The sequence below is a fragment of the Odontesthes bonariensis genome, chromosome 1, assembly GCF_027942865.1.
Source record: "Odontesthes bonariensis isolate fOdoBon6 chromosome 1, fOdoBon6.hap1, whole genome shotgun sequence".
In the NCBI taxonomy this organism is placed as follows: Eukaryota; Metazoa; Chordata; class Actinopteri; order Atheriniformes; family Atherinopsidae; genus Odontesthes; species Odontesthes bonariensis.
The window spans coordinates 23,682,410-23,699,848 of NC_134506.1; the positions used below are offsets into that span (position 1 = coordinate 23,682,410).

At 42.4% G+C, this 17,439-nt stretch overlaps 1 protein-coding gene across 5 annotated transcripts; it reads left to right on the forward strand.

The window, feature by feature from the left end:
• The first annotated feature begins 38 nt into the window (after window positions 1–38).
• znf821 (zinc finger protein 821) lies at window positions 39–17,238 on the forward strand. Of its 5 annotated transcripts, none has more exons than XM_075460966.1 (7): window positions 52–128; window positions 3,167–3,220; window positions 9,556–9,687; window positions 9,833–9,948; window positions 11,045–11,143; window positions 12,007–12,173; window positions 13,544–17,238. In XM_075460966.1, exons 1-7 carry the CDS (start codon window positions 125–127, stop codon window positions 14,526–14,528), a joined length of 1,557 nt encoding a protein of 518 aa, XP_075317081.1. In that variant the 5' UTR covers window positions 52–124; the 3' UTR covers window positions 14,529–17,238. The 5 variants fall into 5 exon arrangements, with proteins under 5 accessions (XP_075317090.1, XP_075317081.1, XP_075317073.1 ...); XM_075460958.1 differs by having other exon boundaries at window positions 53–128; window positions 9,830–9,948; XM_075460975.1 differs by lacking the exon at window positions 3,167–3,220 and having other exon boundaries at window positions 39–128; window positions 9,830–9,948.
• Window positions 17,239–17,439: the final 201 nt, after the last annotated feature.

A 17,439-nucleotide genomic window follows, 5' to 3' on the forward strand; every position in this document is an offset into this window, starting at 1 on the left:
AAGAGCGGACCCCAGCTCAGGTTTATCATCAGAGTACAGTAACGTTAGCTTGGACCAGAGGAACTCATAACAGCCTGCCTCTGACCGAGACTCCCACTTGATATGCCAGTGTTCACTGGACAACATGGGTAACAATTCAATTGTATTTTTATTAGCATGAGAAATGTGGCTACGTGGTTGGACTTTAAATCTTTTTTTTTTTTTGTCATTTACTAACAGCTGTAAGCTTGGTCGGTTTTCATCGTTCTCGCATTGATATAAAGGGGCAACATCAGGCTTGTTCACGTCGGCAAGCTAGCTCTCATCAATCGAATTGATCGGGTTTCAAAGTGCCACATTTAACTTGGCTCTCTGTTTTGAATTCATTTACATCTACTATCATCTATCGGGAGCGTGAATTTCATGACACGATGGCATTATTTAGTTGAGATGGCATATTTTTGCTTAACCTTGCGGAGGAGTACGTTTTTACCCCGACAATGTCGTGCTACGGTCAGTTTACTCGTGGCATTCAGTGATGACGACTGCATACAATGTTGTGACATTAGCAGTTCAGCGGTTTGTAGCACCACCCAGTGCTGTTACCGTGTTGTCCAAGAAATTATACTTTTAGGCTTGGCTTGATTAATTATTCATTAACTGTTAGATAAGGCACTGCATCAGGTTTGGTTTTGAGCCTAAGTAAGCAACTTTGTGTAGTTATCTATGGATACATGTCATATTTAGAGCAATATTAAGACTGGAGTTATTGTAACATTAGGAGAGCAGCTAAATGAATTATAGTGCAGGATGTTATGTATTAAAAGCCATAGTTTGTTTTAGTTAAACATTCAGAAACTTGTTGTTGGTGTTTTGTTATGGATGTCACGTTCAAATTTAAACAACATCTAACATTTATTCATAAAGTATTATTTCTTTTCAACACTACGAGGGACACAAAACTGTCTTGAGCCACACTCTTGAGCATCAAGTGTCCAATAGTTTTTTTCATCGTTTTGACTATAGACAAAACCATTAAAAAAATGCCAAAGCTAAATATTGTAATATAATGATAGTTTGTCAGTTGTGATGTTTTTTGTGGGCTGCATTGTGTTGCGAGTCTTGATTTATACAGCCGAGCGCATGAGCTAACATTGTGCTTGTGTTTTTGCATTCCCGCGCCTATTCATGGCATGTTTTGTATTGTTTGACATGCCAGCCCAGAGATTTATCATATGAAAGTACAAGCAGTGCTCTCACTGCTAGCAGACTTTGCTGTGTAAAAGAAAAAAAACAACACATTTTTGAATTACTGGTCCACCAAAATGATAAGAAGAAATTTGCTCAAATATTCCCAATAGTCGCTTTGGATAATTCACGCTATTAACATTTATTTTCCTTTTTTATTTATCCACTGTTAATTTCTACATGATGTATACATACAGACACACACACACACACACGCGCGCACACATTTCCACTCAGACTTACTGACAAGGCAAGGATCTAGTTGTAAACGGAAAAAAAAAAAAAAACACCCTCTCGTAACAGAATAGATTGAATTAAAACGCGCGTAAAAACCCTTGGATCCTGCCTTGAAAGCTGAAGGCTGGCTTCACGCCACACACAATGTCCTGCTGCACCTTGGCTTTTTCATTCTGGAAGTAAGGTGTTTTGAATTGTTGCACACAATACATTAAAATAGATATAGTTAAGCAAAAGTAAACTTGCATATTAAAAATCTAATTGCAAACACACACACAAAAAAACAGGAAAAGTAGAAAATTTAACTTGTTCTTTCAAAACCTGATTCCAGACGTGTTTGAGATGTTAAATAGTGTTGCCATTGCACCTTTTTTCCACCAGAGAGCACTGACAAGTCTGGTTTTATTTTTGTTTTTTTTTTAATGTTTAAACTAGTTTAATTCATAGGCTGGTCCTTAATCAACAACCAATATTATATAAGATACCGATATATAAACGATTTCTATCACGAAATGTATCGTTAATATTTTACTTCTATTAATAAAAGGGATTCCTTCTTTTCTGCTGAAGGGTGGGCATTTTTTTGTTCTGATGCAGCTTTTGTGTGTGCCTGTTTTCTCTGGTGGTTTTGCCCACAAGTGTGACACATGAACAAAGAGTGTCGGGGTTAAATTAAACCTCTTTTGTGAGCATTAAAGAGTTACCTACAGGGTTTTATAGAGTGCTAGTCCAAGAAGACCACACCATGAAGGGAAACAAAACAAAAAAACTGAAAAAAAACTTTTATTAGCGAAAGCAATCCCTACTCAACGCCCTCAAGTTGATTTGAAAAAAAAAAGATATATACATAATTATTTCAACATTCATTTTATTTCAACTGTCTCTCTGGTATGGCTTGTGGTCGGGTGTTTTGGAAATGAACACGCGAGCAAATTGGCTATAAATGTGTAAGATTTGAGCTCTTTTAGTACCTAATAAAGTTGATTATGATAATCCTACTTTTACCCAGACACTTGTGCCCACATGCTCCAACGTAATATTTGATATCTCTAAAATATATAGTATCCAAAGCGTTGCGTTTAATTGCTACAAAGATACAAAGTATGTTTCCCTTCTGTGATTATTAATAAGTTCGGCAAAGCAGTAGATAGTTGTTGAGCTTGTAAAAGCGTAAATATGTAACCATTATCTAAGGATTTTACGTCTTCGTATTATTTTCTCCTACACGTCGAGAACTCCCCATCGTTCCTCTGCACATATCCCACAATGCTTTGCGGCGCGGCTGCATTTCTTTTTCTTTTTTTTTTGTTTTCTTTTACGTTAGAGATCAGCTGAGCTCGTGCGTCGCTGCAGTGAGAGTACGGCTGCCAGCGGCTCGCGAACGGAGCAGCTCGGGGCCGCTCGGCGTCTCTCCTCGGACAAAATTTTACCCCCCCCTGACCGGCTGGAGACGGGGTTTTGTTTTTATGCTTCAAGAATGTGACTCCTATTTGTATATAGTCGCCTTGGATATATTCTTTTTGTGTTTACACCTCCTCAAACGCTCCCTTTTTCTTCTGTTAAGAGTGAATAGTTTGATCACGTTTTGCATCATCTCTGTCATCCGTCCAGTCTGTGCGGAATACACCTGGGCTGGTCTCAGGGTAACGTCCAGGAGAAGGAGATTACATTTTTTTGTTTTTTTTTTTTTTTTTACCCCCAGGAGTGGGCTATACTATGTCCAGGCGAAAACAGACCAACCCCTTCAAAGTTAACTGTAGGTATACCAGGTATTGTCCATCACTATTCCATTCCAGCAGTTGTCACACCCATTATCTGTTTCTACTTTGATTAGAATATTTTCCAAAAGCTTCAGGAAGTGTTTCAGCTGTTCTGATGTTCGTTGATGCCTCCTGTTTGTATTACTTCCATACAGGTGTATTGAAATTAAATGTCCACGTGTGACACCTATCATAACACATACTCTGTGCTATATGTGGTCGTTACAGTCATCATGTTATGTTTATATCGCCCGCAAAAGTGAACATTTTCTTACCAGAGTAGTGATGAATATCTCGCTCTAATATGGCATGACATTTGCATCAGAATACAGCAGAAGACCCAAGTGACTCATTTGTTTTTATTCTATGATCAACCCTTGAGCTTTAAATGTAGCTATATGCTTTATAAGAAAGCAAGAGGCAGAAATTATAGCCACAAAAGTTCTAACCAAGCCATGTAAATACACTAAGTGAAAATAAAAAGATAACATACAAGTAAGGAGTAAGTAAGTAACTTAATATGTGAAATGGCACATTTAAGGTAAATATTCACTTGCTACATAGAAGTAGCTGTTATTATATTTTAGAAATGACAATGCTTGTACGTGTGTCGGTAACGTGTGAAAGGGACAATCACTCTCCTGCCAATCCTCTCTTGCAACACAGCGATGTCTCTCTTTTCAAAGTCGGTTCCTGTGCACTTTGACCACATGTATTGTTTCCATCCGCACTAACGTTTCTGCTATTGTTTTTACCTTTTGATTCTTTGTGAGCGTCAGCATGAAAAAATGTGACCCTGGAGACAAGTAGCCTACTGCTGCAGAAGCTACTACAAAGGTGGTTTTGAGTACTTTTGACAGGTGTCTGTGAACAGGCTTAGTCACCCTGATGATGTCACAGTTGCAAAAGATGCAGTCATGAAACTACGCAAGTGAGAACCAAATCAGAGCCAAAGATTGTTGTGGGATACAGAGTATATTCATGTAATCATGTAAAAAATCCCACTGAATACTCAGTGATCGGGATCAGTGCAGTGGGTGTTGTGGTTGGAATTGTTTCCATTGCAAGAACGTCTTCAGTTCGTCTGCATGTCAGGGCTTGTGGCTAACCTTGTTTCAGGTTGTTTGGGGTTTTTTTGGGGGGGTTTATGAGCTGTTGACTCCCTCAGCTGATCTTTTTCAGTCATTGAAAAGCTGCAAGCTTAACGGTCCCATAATATGATCAACAGACTACTTTATATGTGCCTGTTTTTTTTTTGTTTTTTTTTTAAGCAAAAACATGGTTGCATCAAACATCAGCTTTCTGCTGCTCCTGTGTGAGGCTTGAAAGCTTGTCACTGATATGTTTGTAAACTGAATATTTTTTAGTGTTGAACTGAAACTAGGAAAATTAAAAATTTGTTTGCCCGAACCGGACCCCGCAAAGGCATGTAAACACGTAAGTCTGACCAAAATCGCATGAAATCGAGCTTCTCAGTTAACCCTCTCGGTCAATGCGTTTAGGGTTTAAATTAACTAGACCCAAATGGGCCTTGGTGCTCTGCACATGCTCCAAAGTTGCATCTTTTTGCATTTTGTTGTAAAAACGGTAAAGTGTATGTTAATACGGCCCAATCCCCAGTAAAGATGCCCTCCTTCATATGTTTTTCTTTCTGTTGTCACAAAGTCATGAGCGGTTGTGGCTGAAAACCAGCCCATTTAAGAGTACCTGTTGACTCGCAGTCGCTTATAGCATTTCTTCATTGTCGCTCTGCTCCCAGTTAGAAACCAGATTTCATAACTACAGCATCATCTGACAAAACCACCGTTCGATTACCTTAAAGACGGTGTCTGTGCTGTGGATTCAGCTGCACTTATGTCTTGAGCATTTTCCCACACAGTCCACAGGGTTACAGTGTCTGACATGCTTCGGGTGATTCGACTCCCATTGCGTGTATGCTGGGACCAAAACAGACGCCCAATTAAATGGGCATTTCAAGCTGTAGCCGTAGCTTGATTCAACTGTGCACCGAACTGTGCTGACAGACTCACTCTGCAAGCTTTTTGAATATGGTACCATTTTTCTTTTACACTAAAAATGCTAAATGATCTCACCTTTACTTGACGGCATAGTTACATATTTATCCAAAGCAAAATCATTTAGATTGGAATTGATACTCAGAATTGAAGGGAGACTTATAGTTGTTGTTTCTCAGTTCGCCTTGGTTTCTGGCCTCCTGCCAGGTTCCCCTTGTTGGACAGCATCCTGACATTTTATCTTAAACAAGTTGCTGTCCACTCAAAGGGATTTCCCTGTATAATCTACTGAAGTAGTGCTTGGTGCTGCCCTGAGTTCTAAACATAGTTGGTTTAAACTACCGTTGAAATACATCTCACACTTGCGGGTACAGTAATCCCTGGAAGCTAACAAGCTCATTTGTTGTTCTGGGACACCTATAGAAGCTGAAATGCCCAATACTGTGTTCCATCAACATAGAATAGTGAAGTTCATGCTGTGGCAAGTGCTATCACATTTTTCATGCTTAGACTTACCCTCCTCTGTCTGAGTCCATGTACTGTGTTTTGTTTATTTACTCTCTTCTGTTTTGCCTCGATTTACTTGTTTTTTTCTTATAAGGTATGAGTTTCCCGCAAAGAGCTGCCCCCTCCCTCAGAGGGTCAAACCAGACAGATAGACTGACAGACCAGACAGGCTGCAAAGGAGACAGTCTGACAGACAGACAGGCAGACAGACAGGCGGGCGGGCGGACACACACACACACACACACACAGGGAATTCCAGACAATGATACAACGGTGCTGTCTGTGTACCTATCTGTGTTCTTCCTCAAATCTGATATACAACAATATCAGGAAAGCCTACAAAGAAACGCAATGTGTCCGAAGATGTTTCATGTTTTCTGCAGTCAAGGCTGAGAGCCAAAATATGATCATTTTGTTTAACATTATACACACACATGGCTATGGTTTATTATTTATTTTGTTTCCAAAAGTGTACAAAAGTTTGTGTTAGCTGGCAAAAAATTGATTTAGTTGACGTCAGCTTTTGATTGTGAGGATGTGTGGATACAAGTTGTTTGCAGAGTCAGTTGTTACTGTAACAGCAGTACTTGGTACTCCAGTCTCGGGTGCTTCAGATTGTTATTTTATGGAGCCGAAAGTAAAACCTGAGCAGCAACACCTCGGCACTGACGTTGTATGATTTTATTTTCTTTTTCCATGGACATAATCCCAATATGATTGTGTATTTATTACTTTTATTGTGTTTCATCAATAACACTTTAGGTTAATGTCAGGTGCGAAAACTAACCGGAGTGTTTTATTGGTTAAAACAAAAACAAATTTTTTTTGTTTAATGACTTCATGCTTTGTGTACTAAGAGGTCACCAGTTAATCAGTGAGAATTGATCAGATGTCTGGCCCACCATCCTTGTTCTCCTTGTGTGTGTCTGTGGATGGAAGACGGGGGCCCCTGAACTTCCTGCAGAATCAGACAGTGTTGTGTGACTGCATGTGTGTACTTTGGAGAGAACGGCGGCTGGAAAGGAGAAGGAGGGGCCTTTGAATTCAACAGGACCCCCATTGCTTGGTGTTTGAGTAGAGTTTTGGCATTCTATCTTTTGTCTGTTTTGTTTTGTGCGCTACCCCCCCCCCCCCCCCCCAAACCCACCACCACCACTCTGCCCCCCCCACTCCCCTCTCGCTCCTCTGTGCGTCTGTTGGCTGATGAGTTTGTCTCTTTGTCTACATTCAGTCAGACACTGCGTCACCTCCTGCCTACAGACACACAGACTCAGAGATAACATCACAGTGGCAGAGACTGGGGGAGGGAGGGAGCAAGAAGAGACAGATGTACAGACAGAGCACTGGCAGTTGGGGGATGGGTATTTCTCACACATCAATCATTAGAGATGTGCAGAGAAGCCGGATTGCTGTAGTAGTTGATAGTTCAATCCTTGGACCCTCTCTGCCACTGCTAACGAACGCTAGGACTTCTATTAGAAAGTGCCCAAACTACACTCACAAACCTGAAGATTCCACCTCTGTTTTCCACGGACCCACAGTGGGAGGGAAAGTGAGTGCCTGTGTGTGTGTGCACAGTACCTCGGGATTGTGATGAGGGCTGTAATTACCTCTGTCAGTCTCAGGTAACTGAAGTCAGGATCCCTCTTCCATCTCTGACCTGTGTTCGTGGAGTGCACAATACAAGAAAATGGCATTTTAAGCAGTCATTATTTTGAGAAATCCTGAGGGGTGGATGTTCCCGTGTGTCAATAATAGAGGAGATTTCAACAAAACCTTGTCTAATGAAGCAGTGTTGGGAGTTAAATGCTGGTTTGCGGGGTCAAGTGTTATAGCTAGGAAAGTGAGGGATTATATTGCATCCCTCACCCAGAAGGTTTGCTATGGAACAAAAAGTGCCATCACAAGGAGTGAAATGAGCCACATATGGGCTGCCTTTGTATGAAGCTGTTTCCTCCCCCAAGAGCTGATGGTATAGATATGGAAGTAGTCAGAGCTACACATAAGCAGCGAAGACAGAGGGCGAGCCAGGCTGTTCAGTGTGTGGGTGGTGCTGAGAGAGATGGAGAGAAGCACACTGAGTAGCTAAGCAGTTAGCTGGAGGAAAAGAGGCTGCTTCTCCTGTTGGAACAGCTAGCGTGTATTAGTGTGTAAAATAGTGGGGGTTGGGATGCAAATTAAGTTAATATTCATGCATGTATGTCGGCGGACTCGCCTCGCTGGCTATGCATGTCTTATGTATCTGTGTTGGATGGTTCTCAGGGAACCAGCATGGGGTTTTTGGTGGATTCTCATAGGTTGCACTGACATCTGTATATTGTATAACAGTAACAGTCACTATAGTTTTGTGCTCATACAAAATGTTTTCTGGCTTAAGCCCTGAGAACAATTTACGTCCCCCTAAGATTATTAAATAATATAAAAATATTACATGAACCCAACAATAGCCGTATACCTCTGAGACAGCTGAATTTGCCTGAGGTTAGAGCTTTCATGCAATTTCATTCACATGCATATAAACTAACTAACTGAATACACCTCAAAACCTCCCGGGCACTGATAACAAGGACAATCTGCTATAGATGAAGGCCCTACATTTATAACTGGAGACCATCTTGTGAATGCATGCAAGATCCCGACGTTCTGGCCCATAATCAGTGGTCTTTGATTCATTACATCTCCAAAAAGTGAGAACTGAGTCAGAAGTATGGGGTTGCTGCTGTTTGCTTGTTAGCAAGATTATTCAGAAACTGCAAAGCAAGATTTCCTGCGGCTCAGTTTGAGATACGGCACGGGCAAAGGATGAACCCAATGGATTTAGGTGCAGCTCGGGATCTCCACAATTAAGATGTGGAATTACAGCTCTGGTCTGTGCTTTCAGGGTGCATTTGTTACACGAGTACTCAGTCCTCAGAGGTCATACTGCCATAATAATAAAGTCTTAACTTAATTTCCTTACAAATCATTTAGCTCAACACTTATTTTTCTATTAGTACAATTAGTGCCTCTGACAGTTGTTTTCCTGCAAATTTGACAAATCACTTTTGCCCAATCAATGAGGTGCTGGAGTGCAACTAGATCCTCAACATTAATCCAGCAGATACTTACTGACATGCAGTTCTTCTAATGTATTAGAAGTTAAGTACCGAAAAGCACCTTTTGTTGTAGTTCCATCTACAGGAGATGTCCCAGGACTGCGTTTTGACATAATGACCCTCACAAACATACTTGCATCGTGAAAATGATACCAGCTGCGCTGTCGTAGCTTGTAAGTTCCACACCTTCCTGCAGTATGCTCTCACAGCAGATGCTGTTTTTGTGTTTCTATGGCGATAAAGTAAAGATCCTGCTTACAATGTGTGGGTTCTGCTGAAACACACCTCATTTAATGAAGTGTTTTTTGACACGTTTGCAGTTCCACAGTGAATGACATGAATCCTTATACTCTTAAAAGCTCGTAGTTTGTGAAAACGTTTTCCTCGTCAGTAGAAGGCCATGCCAGGTGGCGCCTGTTTGCATGTCTGTGCTTAACACTTGCCTTCTGTCTGCATCATTTGTGGCATGTATGACGTTGCCTCACATTGTCTCACAAGAATTCTCTTTTACATATTGAAACCTATTCTTCTTCTCATCAGCTCCACACATTTGCAACTGTAAAGATAAAAGAAGTGACTTTTCTCTATTTCTGCAGCATTTACCAACATAAGAGGTGTCCCCCGACTGCACTCATTCCCTTTTTGTGTCCCATCATCACAGTCTCTTACTCACTGCTTTTGTCGTTTTTTTTATTTTTTATTTTTTATCTCCAGGGCCATTCCACACTTCAGGTTTAACAGGACTTCAGCACACTATTAACATGGACGGCAGAGACGAATTCATCGAAGACAATGAATGCTGCAGCAACCACTCCCAGGAGGTCCAAGGGCAGGATAGCCTCTCAGGTACAGGATGGCGGGATGGGACGGGGGAGGACGGGGTGGACTCTGTAGGAACGTCCTCGGACTAAGGGGTGTTGGTGAGAATAAGCCCTGCTCTGTGTTCTGTTGTGTGTCTGTATTGATAGGGCTGTGTTTGCCTCCATAGAAGAAAGCGATAGTGACACTGACAACCACGGTGAAGACTCGTCCTCCAACGCCTCTGCCGACGACCACATGACCACCAAGAGAACGCAGTGCCGCCTGCAAGGAGCAGGAGTCAAGGAGGTACGCAGGCTGGAGTAGAGATGATTATAGAGTTATGATAATAACCACTTCCATCTTTGCGGATTTGTTTGTATGCTGAAAGCTTAGCAGCTTGAGCTTTGCCCTCAGGTTACACTGCAGGTGACCGTATGGTGACGTTTATGATGTGGCAGGAACATTACCAGCTAAACCCCACAGAGCTAAATGGCTGGCACTGATCTTCTCTGCATCGCCATGACCGAGATGGTTGTTGTGACAATATTTGAGTGGGCTGTGAAGGTGATAAATTTAGTAGCTGGTGTGTTTTTTTTCTTAATACATCCAGCGGTTGTTTTGACTTTATGCGACAATGTTTGCTCGCCTTAGTGTCTGTTGCAGTTCAACAGGTTTAGTTAGCAGTGAGTAAGCAGGTCCAGCCATTACATTTGCAGCCGAAGCTTTGCTGCTGAGCTCATCGTTTCACTTAACCACCGTGGAGGTTAGCGGGAACAGGAAATGCTGACGTGCTGTGTCATTCATAGTGTTTCCTCTTCATCTAAACTGTAAAACACATTTTCAGCAAGAAGACACATCTGCAATGTATGTATGATAAACACCCGCGGAAGGTGTGAGGGTTTCTGACTTTTGTAAAGGAAAGTACTCCATCATCAAGCGGCACAGTTTTCTGAATACTACCCTGGTATCGGCCAATATGTTTTGCTCCCGGACCTTCTGTTTGCAAACGTTCTGTATTTCAGCGCGTGACGGCGCTCAGCATCACGTCGCTGTTAATACTTAAGTACTCATGGCGCACACATCATCCTACACTTGGAAAAATGTTTCAAACAGAAACATGCTGAGCTCGTAGTGACCAAACGGGCGTGTTTTTGGTTTTTATTTTGGCATAAATTCAAATGAATCGCACAAGATGCAAAGAGGGAATCCTAAAGATAAGGGGCAAATTGGATCATACACGTAACAAAAAATCATTTTTCACCTGCCTTTGCATTTATTATTGCTGCCTTCGCATTCAAAATGAGAACAGTTCAGGCATGTTGTGAGCTGGAGATTTGCAGACTTCTTGTTTGCATGCAGCACTTCTCGACTGGCTCCTTAAATTGACTTTGGCTTTCTTCAGGAGAGCGAGGAGGGAGCGGACCACGGCAGCAGCTTCGTTTGTCCTCTCTGCTCGCTGGACTTCAGCAGCCCTGAGAAGCTCATCTCGCATGTCTACCAGGTGAGAGCTGCATTGTTTCGGTCCTGGAAAACACAGTAACGTCAGTAAAAGTGTGCTGTCTCCTGTGCACTCCAGTACTTACCTGTGATGTAACAACACTGTCCTATATTTGATAGTTATATCGATCTAAAACAATATTCTGGTTAATTAATTATCAATCAGTCACAAAATGAATGCATTCTTACAGTTGCAGTGGAAGTCATTAAAGTTTATTTGGTACCAAATAGTTTCGATATCTTTGGTATATGTGCTGATGTTAAATAAGTCTGTGATCTACTTCTTCATCCAGTCTCTTAGTTGACAGTAATCCACACCTTTCTTTCTCTGGAAATGCTGTAAAGCCTCGTTTGACCATTTGAAAGCATCAGCATTATACACATTTTTCAGGTGTCAGGCAGTTTGCACTTCAGAGGAGTTTATGGCTTTATGGTTGTTTATTGACAGTTTCATAAGACAAAGTAATGCTAATTGCCACTCAAATTATTTTGGATGTATGAATTATTTTTTATTTTCTGTGTAGACCATTCAGTAACAAAACTACTTGATAAAATCCAACCTTTACAGGCTTATAGCATGTAGAGCACTGTGCACTACGGTCACAGCAGCCACTCACCACAGCAATGGTGAAATTAAGTGTCGATACCACTAAAAGGGTGTATTGTTTGGCTTCATCAGTAGAGTTCACAAGTAGCCTCACGCTTAACTTGTTCTGTATTTCCCCTTTATGGATGTGTCGTCACTTTATTGCTCATCAGTCTGTTGCTTTTCTAAATTTGTGAAAACTGGCAACGGCAAAAAGTTGACAGTTGCCATCCTTTAATGTTTGGTTTCATGTGTTCATCCTGCTTTGTTCTCTTTACCAGCACACGAGCATGATGAGCAACTCCAAGAGTTATGTGTGCCCGGTGTGTGGGCGTGCCCTGAGTTCTCCTGGCTCGCTCGGACGGCATCTTCTCATCCACTCGGAGGACCGCCTCTCCAACTGCGCTGTCTGTGGTGCACGCTTCACAGACACCAACAACTTTAACAGGTTCCTCTCTACTCTTTCTCTGGTGTCAGGCCTTTGATGCGGATTGGAGGGAAGTTGGACTTAAAATGTTTTTGATGGGGCAACATTGATAGATTTACCAATTCCCACCTGTCTGCATTTGTGTGCATGAGTTTTGTTTTTCATCCGTATGAAATCCGTAAGGAATGCAAATTCTATTTAGGTTTAAACACTTAAAGTAAGACGCACCCCTCCAACAGCTAACCGCTAAGGCAGCGGATACAGAAACTCTTTTAAATGTTTTTATCCCTCAAAGACACTCAAAAATGACTTTTAAATGAGTGAGGAATGTGTAGGAATGTGTAGGAATTTAGGCTTCAGAAATATGTGCACACCATTTTGAAATTAGTAAAAAAAAAATAATGTCTTCGGTACAGCACACTGAAATAAATGGAGCAGTGCTCATGCTTATGTTTATGCATTTAGCAGTTTATCCAAAGCGACTTACTAATGAGGATATAACAAGGCAGCTAACATCAAAGCTAACAATAAGCTACATAGCTAGTCGGGCTTTGTCAGAGGTGACGGTGTAGAAATAGAGTGCAGTCATAGAGGGAAGTGCAGCAAGAGATTTGAGAGTTGAGGGAGGAGGGATGTGTAAGGCAGACTGCAGAACATGAAGGATGCATAAAATTAGTACTGCAAAGACGGATTTAATGGAAATAAACCTGGATGTTGCTAAGCAACTACCATTTAATTTAAACAGCACTGGCAAGGTTAGGGTAAAAGGAGAAGCTGCAACTAATCATAAAAAGCAAAGGAGGAAACTTATGAGGTTCATGTATTATAAATCCCAGAAAGTTTAGAAAGAAACTCTGTAAATGCACAAAATGATGCACGGCAGATGCATGTGGAAATGTGTTCTGCAAGCATAACAGTCAGCTCCTCTGAGACGGTTCACAGTGCGCCATCAGCCACATGATACACGGTCTTGGATCAATGGTTTTGGAAACGAGTAAGAAGGAATGAGTCATCTTTTGTAATTAGGACAAAATGGTTTCACATCATGTCCAACATAACAGCTCGACTGCGATCGTACACTTAACGGTTGGCTAATGAAGTGTATTCAGCCTTTGATGACTGTTGGAATCGGCCAGAATCACCTTTATTATCAAATGAACGCAACAAAATGTGAAAAGTTGCTCTGAAGATGAAAACAATACAGTCCAAAGCGAAACACAAACTATTATTAACATGTAACAGGTTCAGTTATGTAGCAACACTCCCTTTTTTGGTTTGTCAAGATTGATATGCGTGCGCAGTGATGAAGTTCAAAACGAGGCAAAAATAAGAATTGTACCAGAGATCGAAAGCATGTGTCTCACTTACACCAATGTTGTATCTTATCTTAGGGAGAAGCTTAAAGATGTCTTCGACACAACCAGGATGGATGTGACCGGTGGAAGGGACTCGTGTTCCCAGTCCCTCTCCAGCAGCCCCATGAGCAGCCCGGGCTCTGGCACTCACTCCTGCCACGGACCAGGCCCTAGTCCCAGTTCATTTCAGGGCCCACGACTCTGTCAAGCTTCTGAACCCAGTCCCAACCTATGTCAATCCAGTCGCCCCTGCCAGGGTTCGGGCCACATCTCAAACCAGTGTCAAGGCCTCACACAGTGTATTGGCTCAGGTCCTGGATCTGGACCATGCTCAGGCCCAGGACCGTGCACAGGGTCTGACCAAGGACCCTCCTTTGCTTCTCTGCCCGATAGTCTCCTGTCTGAAGGACCTTCACTTGCATCTATCCCAGATGCTCTCAACTCCTCTTCCTCCGGCCTTCCTCCTATTCCTGACATCCTGAGCCCCATGCCGGTGTATCCCGCCGGAGTGCTGCTGGTGTGCAACAGCTGCGTGGCCTACCAGCAGCTGGTGGAGGCCCAGTCGCCGATGAGAAAATGGGCTCTGCGTCGAAAGAACGAACCCCTGGATGCTCGCTTGCAGCGTCTGGAGCGCGAGCGCACGGCGAAGAAGAACAAGCGGGCATGCGAGACGGAGGAGGAGAGGGAGATGAGGAGGCTGCGGGACCGTGAGGCCAAGCGCATGCAGAGGATGCAAGAGACGGACGAGCAGCGGGCACGCAGGCTGCAGAGAGACCGCGAGGCCATGCGCCTAAAGAGGGCCAATGAGACGCCAGAGAAGAGGCAGGCCAGGCTGATCCGCGAGAGGGAGGCAAAGAGGATCAAACGACGGCTGGAGAAGATCGACCCTGCTCTGAGGACACAGATAGAGCATGACCCTGCAGCGATGGCGGCCCTCACTGCAGACATGAGTCTCTTTCAGTTTCCCTGCCCGATGCCTGTCCCTTCCATTGACAATGGCCTCTTCATGAAGCTTCCCTAATTGAATCAGGCCAAAGGTGGGGGGCGAAGTGTCTTCTCGCAGGACCCCAGGAACCTGTGCACTGTGCCATCAGGTTGCCATGGTGACGGTGGACAACTCCATGCTGGTTCCCGTACTGGCTTCTTCTGTGTCGAACAGCTTCACACAAACCACTTTGTTAAATACATGAAGAAACTTGTTCAATTTCTAATTTATTACAGTCTATAAAACCTTGGGAACAGGGTTGAGAATGTTTCATATTGTTTGGATGATGACACAAGAGCATGTTGTAAAGAGATTTATTTGTTCGTCAGTGCCAGATTCAACACAGTTCATTCTAGTGGAAGCAGTTATACTTCCCTCGAGGGAAGAAAAAAAAAAAAAAAGAAATCTTTTGCACATGGATCCTCAGTGAGGGGAGCGGGGACTTAGTAGCCACAGCCTCCTCCTTTGTGGTCCACTCCGCCAGCCCATTGATTCTGACTCCCTGGTAGCTACACCTCTCTCTTCAAGCCGCCGCGGGACCTTCATCAAACTACTACCTCAGCTGGCGCCGTGGCCGCGCTCTCTGTCCTGTGGCTTACAGCGTTCCATCTCCAAGCTTCCAAAGCTCTACATTTACCGTACACCACTGCAGAGGACACAGGCCACTTTACGCAATCTGCGTTTGCTTTTATCATTCTGGCACTTTAATAGGACACGCACATTCATTGGAGTACAAACGTATAGGTTCGGTCTGTGTTCAGAACAGATAGATCCTGAGTGTTTGTCCTATTGAACAGGCCCGGTGTTGAGCAGCATTCCCCTAATCTCCTGAGTTGTGAATCTTCACGCATACACCTCTTTTACATTCTCTTTGCCAAGATACTTACAACTTTGTGTTACAGAGCGTCTCTTTAGCTCATGAAAAAAAGTCTGTGCTGCTGTTATTGTACTGTATACATTAGTTACCTCTTTTATATATATATACATATATATATATTATGGGCTCATTATGTTGAGAAGTATGTGCTAAAATGTTTTCCTTGTGAAAAAAGTACCTGACGTGTTACCTATTGACCTCAGAATTTGTTACATTACTTGAATTCTGCCTGCAAAGTTTTTTTCTTTTTTTTTTTGGTTTTCCCGCTGAGTGAGCAGCAACATGAAAATTTTTCAGCATTGTATAGAGAATCACGCGTAGATAACGTAAACTCTGCTTTGTGCAATTTCTGTAGCATCGTCGTGCTTTTGTAAGGCTGCAGGCCTACCTTCAGAAAGGGTCATCGGCGTCGCTTAAATTATTTTTTTATCCCGATGATTGGGGAGAAGCGTTTATCAAGTTACATCACAGCTGGAAATGATTCAAAAAGCGAACTAAGCGATGGGTTTTGTTCTCCTTTTTGATCACTCGTTCATTATTGAGCACCGGGGGCTAAATTCATACTTTTATTAGTCTATTTTCACGAACCCCAATTCCAACACATTATTTAGGCAATATGATATATTTTTCTTGTGAAAGCGTTTGGGCTATTTTCACTGGTGTAACATTGTTTTGATGTAGAGGCCATGTTTGAATATCCCCTCGTTTAATTTCCCGCCTGTAAGGTTACCTCCAGTTTTTCTTGACGTCTCCTCTCCAGATGCAGAAGTAAGAGCGGCGTATTTATTATTATTTTTTTTCTCGATGTGAGTCGATCTATTGTTACAGCAAATTAAACGAAAAATAAGTGTACCGTTGGGAGATTTATGGTCTCATTCTCAGAGAATTTCCTAGGAGAGTGCATCAAACTTCTATGCAACAGATGTGACGTTCATTAAGGAGATTGATTTCACTTTTCACTGAAACTATGCAGAATGCGACTTTAAAAAAAAAGAAAGTATTTTGTTTTTTTGGATTTAAACAGATTGCAAAGTAAAATGTTCCGCTTCTCAGGCTATTCAACTAAGTGAGAGGGCTCAGAGCATAGACCCAGCAGCCGGTTCCGTATGCTTCATTTATCCACCTGCGTCACCTGGTGCGACGGGAACAGTGTCGGGCAGCTGTGTGACGATTCTAGAGACGCTTTGTGGACGTAAAACATGCTTTCTCTTTCAAGCTCAGCTCATAAAAGCGACAGGGTCTCACTGCCATCCTATTTCATGGACACTCTCTACCAAGGGCAGATCATTGTTCTCAGCCAAGGTTTTCAGGTGTTATTTGTTCCTCTCGTCTCTCGACTATGAATACTGGGTATTCCTCAAAGGTCGCTCTCTGAATTTGCTGTGATCCGTTTGGTCCCGCAGTGGTCAGAAAGCTTCCGGCAGCAGGAGTTCTGCGGAAGCTGAAGTGTCGCTGGGGTCTCTACGAGCAGCGCGCTCGGTCTGAAATAGCTAAACACTGCATGTTGTGAAACTGCACTCGTCCTAGAATGGTTCAATATGAGCTTGTGTTATACTGTTAGTTTATGCCTGCCTGTTTTTTTTGTTTTTTTTACAGTTTAATCAAAGTTGTCAAAAAAAACAAGATGTTGGCCTTTCGCTATTAATTCTATCAGGATTTTCTCTCAATGTCCATGTTTACAAAATATTTATCTCCGAACAAGGCCAAATGAATGAGCTAAACTGCTAACAGCAACACGCTAAGTTGTGATATCAATGCATTCTGACTGGATGGCACTTTCAGGACGCCATCCTCTTTCTGGATTGACAGATGTACAGACGATGATGACACCTGGTAAAGAATGTGGAAATAAACATTGAATTTATTAAATTGTTGGTGTCCAGCATCGTTTCCCTCCTCTTTGCCCCACGTTTTATCCTTCAAGCAGAACTTTGCATCCCCTTAGCAAAAAGTAGTATACTACAGACCATGTACTTAAAGTATTCTAATTCATTACTTCTTTGGACTAAATTGGAACATTTTTAAGTTTATAAAAGTATATTTTCAAGTATACAACAAGTGCACTCATCT